Source organism: Microtus oregoni, unplaced genomic scaffold (genome assembly GCF_018167655.1).
Source record: "Microtus oregoni isolate MIOR12 unplaced genomic scaffold, Mior012 000023F_ref0000262, whole genome shotgun sequence".
Classification (NCBI taxonomy): Eukaryota; Metazoa; Chordata; class Mammalia; order Rodentia; family Cricetidae; genus Microtus; species Microtus oregoni.
Genome location: NW_024543082.1, coordinates 28452084 through 28460716, shown reverse-complemented (window position 1 = coordinate 28460716; position 8633 = coordinate 28452084). Strand labels below are relative to the sequence as shown.

The 8633-nt window shown below is 42.4% G+C and overlaps 1 protein-coding gene across 4 annotated transcripts; it reads right to left on the bottom strand.

The window, feature by feature from the left end:
* Window positions 1-819: 819 nt before the first annotated feature.
* Cldnd1 (claudin domain containing 1) lies at window positions 820-8352 on the bottom strand. 4 transcript variants are annotated; one of them, XR_005976239.1, is made up of 7 exons: window positions 8243-8312; window positions 7118-7161; window positions 6598-6907; window positions 4262-4372; window positions 3005-3142; window positions 1214-2858; window positions 820-1128 (listed from the first exon to the last, which is right to left on the bottom strand). XR_005976239.1 is itself a non-coding variant. In XM_041673303.1 (6 exons), exons 3-6 carry the CDS (start codon window positions 6887-6889, stop codon window positions 2638-2640), a joined length of 762 nt encoding a protein of 253 aa, XP_041529237.1. In that variant the 5' UTR covers window positions 6890-6907; window positions 7118-7168; window positions 8243-8343; the 3' UTR covers window positions 820-2637. The 4 variants fall into 4 exon arrangements, 3 of the variants coding, with proteins under 3 accessions (XP_041529237.1, XP_041529235.1, XP_041529236.1); XM_041673303.1 differs by having other exon boundaries at window positions 820-2858; window positions 7118-7168; window positions 8243-8343; XM_041673301.1 differs by having other exon boundaries at window positions 820-2858.
* Window positions 8353-8633: the final 281 nt, after the last annotated feature.

Here is an 8633-nt window from a genome sequence, read left to right as displayed (position 1 = left end):
TACCTTAGATTGGTCAAAATTGCTATCAGCAATTTCATATAGTTCAATTGGGAAGGAAAAACTGCTACCATATCTTTGGATCTAGCAAGCCCTATTGTATAGACAAAAAGCTGCTGCAGAAGAGGATGTCCTCAACTCTGCCACATACATAACATGATCAACATAGAGACGAAAGGCACCGGCTCTCCACACTCAAAGGTGCTACTGGTGAGCAGGAACTGAGTCCAATCCTGACTTCATTGCCACAGAGAACTGGGGGTGAGAGGCCGGAAGAGTCTGAAATAACGTCTTCACACAAAAAGCAGCGGCCAAAGGTTTCCAAATGGTACCCCCAAATGTCTTTGTTCACTTTTATCATGTCTACTTCCTACAGAAGTTGTTGAAGGCAAACATTAAGAATGGTTTGGGAACGGTGACAGCAAGACTGGAATCCCAGCTAACCTGGTGCCTGAAGTGAAAAGAACTGCAAGTTCAGGATTGAACAACTTAATGACACTATCTTAAAAATAAAAACAAATTAGTATGTATGATGTTGAACACCTATTTATCATCTAGCAGTTGCCAAGCAGAGGAAGTAGGGTCAGGAGTTCAAAGTCAGGCTTGACTAAACAGTGGACTCAAGGCCAGGTTGGCTTATGTAACTCTTATTCCGAAAAATCAAAAACAAACCAGGTTGTGAATGTAGTTCCATGCTAGCTCCCCCAGGATACCCAGGCCTTGAGTTTATTGCCCAATACCAAAACTAAAAGAGTAGGTAGAAACTCCAGTGACCAGCTACGTCAGAAGGAACTAATCAAAGTAAATAATGCTGACTTTGTTATAAGAGAGAAGCTGACATTTTATTAATGCACAACACAAATAAAGGGAGCACTGGCAGCTCAGTGGCTGAAGTTTCTCCTCCTAGAACACAAAAATTCAGTCATCAAATGACTGCTTAGGAAAAACTAACCACATCAAATATAATATGAAGAGATCCCAGACCTAGTTCAGAAACATGTTTCATTGAAGACACTTGGTTTTCTAATGAGGAAAGGGCTTTTTTATCCAGTTTCCGCAACAGACTGCAGTGTTTGACTGAAGAGCATCCCTTATAGGCTCACATCTCTGAGCACTGGTCCCCGCGGCTGTCTGGAAAGGTAACGAAACCTTCAGGAGCTGGTGCCTGCTGGAGGAAGCACTACTATGATGGGCGGGCTTTGGGTTACAGCCTTACCTTTCAGTTCATTCTCCCTCTGCGTTTCCTGTCTACAGCCGAAGAAGTGATTTCTCAGCCTCCTGCTCCAGTAGTCTTCTGCCATTATGGACTCTGCCTCCAAACTGTAGGCCAAAATATACTTTCTGCCCTAAAATTCTTTGGTCATGGTCAACAAAAAGTAGCTAATATACAGACTCAAACACATGTATAATTTATCTCCTACAGTCATCCCCATTTTTAAGCCCAACGTGCTGAGACCTAAAGCAATTTACACATTCTACATGATTTTCTTTTTTTTATTTTTTTAAAAAAAGACAGATTTAGGATTTGGTAAGAAATTACTGAGTTACATTTTTTTTAAATCTGTGAAATGCTACAATAATGGAGTAAATAAATAAGATTTTTAAAGTTCAATGTTTACAGACATATTATAAAAAATGACTGAATCAGAAGACATTAGATAGTGTTGGTATACACCAGGAAGGAATTTGGGCAAGGAAAGGCACATCATTCCACCACAAGAAATAAAGACCACAGTTGGAAGTTAGTGGGTGGCCAGAGCTTTAGGTCTTGTGGTGGTGGAACCCCCAGCTCTGGGGGTCCCTATTGGTAAGACCTCCCATATAGTACTTAGCTGAAAAAAAGCAGTTGGGGAATTGACTGTGATTTTTCTCTGTTAAAAAGAAAGTTCTCTTTAATAAGCCTGGTGTGTGGAGGGGAAGAAGCAAAAATTTACAATGGTTTGGTGACACTGAAATCCTAATGAATTTCAGAATTTTTTTAAAAAAGAAAGTATAATGTAGCAAGATTAAACAGCTTTTTTCATTGAATTGAAATTTTGCAGTTAAAAGCTACAATTTCAAGTAAACATCATTTTTCACTTTTTTTTTCTTGTAGACAATCACAGTATAAACAGCTGCCATATTTTATCTCAGATGAAGCAATGTACCAAAGTTTCAGGACAAGGATGCTAAAAATAATTTCCCAATTTTATGTTCACGCATCTTTCGGAACAGTGGTTCTCCTAGCTGACTGGTATCAACAACAGGAAAGTAAACATGAATTTTCAACAGTGATAACAGATCTCACAGGGAAATTAGTTCCTAGTCAACACAGTTCCTACACTACTGAACTTAGCAGACATCAGCAGGCCCTGTGCTAGGTCTGTTTTCCATTGCCAATGCTCCTTCACAAAGCTGGGTTGCATCTCCACAGTTCTGTCTGAACAGTCTGGTAAAAAGACTGAATCACTTAAAGGAAGCCACATATATTTTAAGTGGTATTTACTGTGCATTTAGTGGCACTGTATATAAACAAAAGGGACTTTTAGGATAAAATGGCATATCCACAAAAATAAAATTTAAAGACAATTGAGAAGACGGCAAGGGAAAACTTCAATAGTAAAAACATTATTAAAAATCATCAAGCAGGCTGCTTCCCATTCATGCCACACGATAGGCCTTCATTAAGGTGTACTCTTTCCGGTTGGTGTGCGCAGCCCAGATGAAGAGAGCAGATGCCATGAACTGTAAGGGAGCCGAGACGCAGGCCAGGCAGAAGGACCATCCAAATTCTCCGGATACATTCTCGGGCAGCCCTAGTTTCTGGTGGAGTAGTTCAATGCCAGCAACATAACAACTCACAGTGCCCAGTGTACACAAACCTTGGGAAGAAAGTGAGAAATCAGAACGTGGCTGCACAACAGCACGGAAGCAAGCGTCTCAAAGATGTGACAATACAATGAATGTTCACAAGTTACAATTCCAATCCCTAAGAAGACAGAAGAATCCAAAGAACTGACTAACCCACCTGCAAGGAGATGGAGGATGCCCGTGGCAATGGTGGGATACAGGCTGCGGCAGATACAGGCACAAAGTCCAATCAGAGCCCCGAAGCACATCAAACCCAAGCTAACGAAAGGTAAAAGAAACTGGCAACGCCAAAGATCTAGTTTTAAAAAGGATAAAAAATTATTTCAGACCATTTTTCTACAATGGCAATTTCTTTATATCCTAAGGGATTAACTAGAGCTTTTCTTGGAGGGTGAGAAATGAGTATTTTAATATCAAGGCCTTATGATTCAAAAGGATTCCAATTTTTTCCTGAAAACAAATAAAGAGCCACTAAGGCAGTTAAAATACTATGCAATGTTTGCTATTCACATGCTTGAGTTAATCGTCCCAAAAGCCTACACTATTGGGTGCTACTACTATTTGGGGTTTTTTGTAACTGAAGGAACTAAAACCAGAGGCATTAGTAACTTATACAAATGAAGAACAGTGAAGAACCAAGATTTAAGTACGGTAAAACATCATTTCCTTCTATAGACAGATAGAATGAAAGTGTTTACATGATCAAAGGCAGGTGATAGCAAGAAAATAAACGGTGATCACAAAAGAGGACACAGTGGACACAGAGTATATCAGGCTTAGTGGTAGATATAAATCCCATAAATTCTCCTTTGTATTTATTTTGTTTTCTAGAACAGCATACAAGTCTTTATTTGTAAATATTATGCCTTCCCTTAAAACTCTGCTCCCAAATATACTCCTCTCTCTCATTCTCACTGCAAGGTTGAATAACTTCAAGGATTCCTTTGAAAACACCATCATGAAAACTGTTGCTCAAGTCTGAAGATGCCATCTGATTGGCAGTCTAACTATGGAGGAACAGAATGCGTGTGATACTGTTTGGTTTGCCATCTATCTTTGGCTACTACTAGGATTGGAAGGGTCTTGTCAACAGGCCTGATACTGAGCCCTTGAGTGCTTGGCCAACTTCTACAGGTATGCTCATGTGAGCTCAGGCAATGGGAGCCTAATAAATTTCCCCTTATTTGGGACCACTAAAACCATCTTTTGGAAATCAAGACTCACCCTCCATTCTATTAGCTCCCTCTACTGCAAGTTAATTGAAGTTTACTAAGTATGTTTCTGACCTCCAAATAATATTAGCCACGGAACAGAGCTTACTAGATGCTGCTGGGGAAGTTACTTAATGCTGACGCTGTGCACTAACATTCTAGAAACAGAGTTCAATCAAACACATATTCTTCCAAGTACTCACAGGTCCGAAGCAAATCAATTCCACTATTGTGGTTCCCAGGATCAACATATTTCTCCATGAACTGTTCATTTAGTGTGAAACTCATGCATTTTGTAACCACGTCAAATGACTCTGGAAAAAAACAATGACTGCAGGTTATTTTCATAAAAAACATGCCATAATAATCTCTTTCGGTAATTATCTTTTGAAGTCAAAGAGTGATGCAGAAGACATTCCCCAGGACATACATAATCTCTGGCCCTCCGTTGCCATCTCTGAGTCTCACTGATTTAGACACAAGGAAAAAAAAGTAACATTTAGAAGGTATGTTAGTAACGAAGAAGGTATATTAGAAGACTGGGAAATATGGACAGGAACACAAACTCCGTTGCCATCTCTGAGTCTCACTGATTTAGACACAAGGAAAAAAAAGTAACATTTAGAAGGTATGTTAGTAACGAAGAAGGTATATTAGAAGACTGGGAAATATGGACAGGAACACAAACTCTGAAGAATTCTGATCTTCACCCCTAAACTTACTATCCCAGCCATAGTCCTCAGAGGTGACACATGTCAACTTCTCTAGGTTCTCTTGTCCATATACATCACAACAGAAAATCCTTAAAACAGCTCTTTCTTCGGAATATATGCAAGATCCTGCTACAACCCAAGTTGCTATGTTGGTCTGACTTACAATGATCTCTCACTTGCATTACAACAGCCTACTAACTGATCCAGAGCTGACAGCCCTGCATGGGGTTCCTGTGTACAGACATCACCCAGAGTGAACAGGACAGGTCTCTCTTCTGTTCAATGTCCTTCCTCTCAATGCCCCTCTAGTCTGCAAGGTGTTCAGAAAACCTAGTGTCCTGCATGAACTGTCCCGCTCCCACCTTCCCAGCATATGCTTCCGTGTCCTATAAGTAGAACTGGAGGTTTAACAATAAACCTGTGCTCCCTTGCTTTGCATGTTACTTCTATTTTGCATACATGGTATAAGACCATCTTTTTAGTATATGGTAACTCAAGTGTATTCTGTTAGATATGATTGTTGCATGGAGGGGCCCACTTGTTCTTTCAGGCCGTCCAGCTAGCTTAGCCCCAAAATAACCACACAGAAACTGTATTAATTAAATTACCGCTTGTCCCATTAGCTGTAGCCTCTAACTGGCTAACTCTCACATCTTGATTTAACCCATTTCTATTAATCTGTGTATGGTCATATGGCAGTGGCTTACCGGGAAAGATTTAGCATGTCTGACTCTGATGGCTCCATGGCAGTTCTCCCAGCTCTGTCCTTCTTTCTCCCAGCATTCAGTTCTGTCTTCCCTGCCTACCTAAGTTCTGACCTATCAACAGGCCCAAAGCAGTTTCTTTATTAACCAATAAAAGCAACACAAAGACAGAAGGACTTCCTACACCATATGAATGCAATACTTTCCCAGTACAAGGTCAAAGAAGTAAATATAAACAAAAATAAACTGTAAAATGTTTTTATGAAGAATGCTAAGATTTCCAATTTAATACCTGCCAATTAAAATAGTTGTGTTAATAAGAATGATTGAAGAAGCTGGACAATGGTAGTGCACACCTTTAATAGCAGCACTTGGGAGGCAGAGGTAAGTGGATCTCTTTGAGTTCAAGGTCAGCCTGGTCTACAAGACCTAGTTCCAGACAGGCTCCAAAGCTACAGAGAAACCTTGTCTAGAAAATAAAAATAAATTTATATATATATATATGTGTGTGTGTGTGTGTGTGTGTGTGTGTACATATTAAAAGCAGAGTTGATCTAATTATGTTCTCTAAAATACAAGGCAAATGATAGAAACCTACTATATGTAGCTAATCATTGGTTTGGGGCTTGTTTGGCTTTTCAAAACAGGATTTCCCTGTGTTGTCCTGGCTATCTCAGATCTTGTTCTATAGACCAGGAAGGCCTCAAACTCAGAGATCTGCCTGCCTTTGTCTCCAAAATGCTGAGATTAAAGGCGTGCACCACCACCGCCTGGCTAACATAGCTAATTGTAAGAAGACAATCAACTCTAATTTGTTGACTTGATTTTGAATACCACTTCGTCCACAAATTATCAAATACTTAAAATCTTCAAACTCACAACATGTGAAATGAATAACAAATTTCCTAACTAGTAAGTATGAGAGTTCAAGTAGCTTTCCCAAAATTAAAAAGTTACTGTTCCAACTGATATCAGTGGGGACAATGGGAACGCACAGAAGCTGAGAAGAGAAAATGGCGGGAGAAACACAAACACAGATTTCTCAAGGCACAGCCCTGTTTATGCATCACCGAGTAATGATTATTAAATCATAAAGGAACCAGAAATGGAAATGAAGACTACCTGTCCTTTCTGGTGGAGCATACCAGTATGTGTTTTTGGGTACCGTGATACACCGTCTCCACAGTCCCATCGTGCCGTTATATCGGAACAGGGCATCATTGTAAGTCTTTTCATCTGCCTCATCACCAAGGAAGTCATCCCAGGCTACTTTATTCGAATCACTTGAATTTTCTTGAATCGGACTTCGATATTCATACCAGAAGTCTGTGCCTATGGAGGCTGCCATGTAGATGGTGGAAATGAGGCTAAGCACACAAGCAATCACAAACGCTGTAGCAAAACGGTTATCCATTCTGGCATTCAGACTGCTCTGTTTAAGTCGAAGAAAGAAGGAAAGTTAGACCTCAAGAACAAATAAGAAGATAACTTTTTAAAACATCTCAAACCACCCTATTTCCCATCCCTTCTTTTTTGTAAGGCAATGCATTTATCATTTTAAAAATTTACAAACAAAAAAGGCAAATGTTAAACTTAAAACAAAACTCATTCTCATGAAAGTACTTATTGAATGCTCACATACCCAGGATGCTACGGAGACAGAAGTCTTGGTCTCTAGTCTATCACCTGCATACTAAAACAGACAACACTGAAATGGACATACACATTACAGATACAAACAACAGACATGCCCGTGGCCAGCAGAGTAGCGTGCACACATTAACTGCAGGTTGAATTTTTATAGACGCTACAAAATGTTAAGTGCTTAGGGTCTGGGTGAGAAAAAGACGGAAGAAAAGGAAACTAGGACCCATCTGCTCTTTGGTGGGAAGGCTTCCAAAATAAGGGCAGGAGTGAGGAGTTGTTTGAAAATCAGAGATCTTGAAGGTGTTAACCCGAAGGGAAAGTTTGTTTTAAGTGTATGTCATAGCAAAGAGACCAATAACATCGTTAGGTATCAATCTCCCCCAATCCAATTAAAACTAAGCCAAGCTTCCTGACACAGCTTCTTACTCTCCCCATCCCTTACATTTCTAAACTCTTAAACTGCAATCCTCCTCCCTAAATCCTAAAGTATAGCACGTATCCATAAAAACTAAACAATCCCTACTCGCAAATAGAAAGGTGAGTTCGGCAAAATCTGAACACTCCCTAGGCGTGGACAAGGCTCCACGGCAGTAGTAAATGGCCGCGGTAAAACGACTCAAGGCGGATCACGCTGAGTCAAACCCTGCCAAGTGTATGTACACCGTGACCGCACCGAACCCCTCGCAAAAGCACCCGACAACAGGCTCACAAACTGGGGAGCAGAGTTTGGGAAATGAAAGTGACTCCGGAAAGACCGGGAGACTGCAATAATGAACAATAATAACTCAGTAACTGCGGTTTGTGATTTGATTTTCAAAAATCTCGTCCATCCTGGTGCTCTCGGATGACCTTAAAGGCCGGGCTCTGGAAGCTGCGCCTACCGCGGTCACCCTGGGCCTGTGGTACAGCAGGGCCTGGCATGGGCAGGCTGAGGCTGGCTGTGCTGGGCTGGGCGGGTGCCCTGGGTACCCGAGCGCAGCCAGCCCCAGCCCCCTCGGCCCAGAGACCCGCCCCTCCCGCCCCGCCCGCCCGCCGCTCCAGCCTCCCGGCCGGGCTGCGCCGGCGAGGGGCCCTCTCTCCACGCCGCGACCCGTGCTGGCCCGCGACCCCGCGCACTCACCGCCCATCCTCTCACTCCACCGGCTTCGCCCTCCAGCTCTGACCACAGCACCCTACTCTCCCCGCGCCTCCTCTGACGCACTTCCCTGCAGAGCCCGCCCCCTCCATAACTCCCGCGCCTCCGCCTCCGCCTCCACCCAAGGCCGGGCCAAGGCAAGATTGGGCCGTGGGGTCTTGTGGGAGTTGTAGGAAGACCGGAGGAAAAGCTGCTAGAGACGGCGGAGAGCATGCCTGGTGCCGCGCGGGGCGTTGTGGGCAATGTAGTTCTTTCCGAAGGCGGAGAGCAACGCAAAGCAGAGGTCCTGACTGAGGGATTGTTACACCTCAGAAAAGGAGGGACCAAGCTCCAAAAAGTGAAGGGGGAGGGTCTTTAATCACTCACAGTCAAAGAC

What these genes read in the sequence shown, in the direction of transcription:
- Cldnd1 (XM_041673301.1), bottom strand. An exon ending in CTGTCTCCGTAGCATCCTGG is followed by an intron (nt 6,908 to 7,117) that starts GTATGTGAGCAT and finishes CGACTTAAACAG; the next exon opens with AGCAGTCTGAATGCCAGAAT. An exon ending in AATTGATTTGCTTCGGACCT is followed by an intron (nt 3,143 to 4,261) that starts GTGAGTACTTGG and finishes TTTTAAAACTAG; the next exon opens with ATCTTTGGCGTTGCCAGTTT.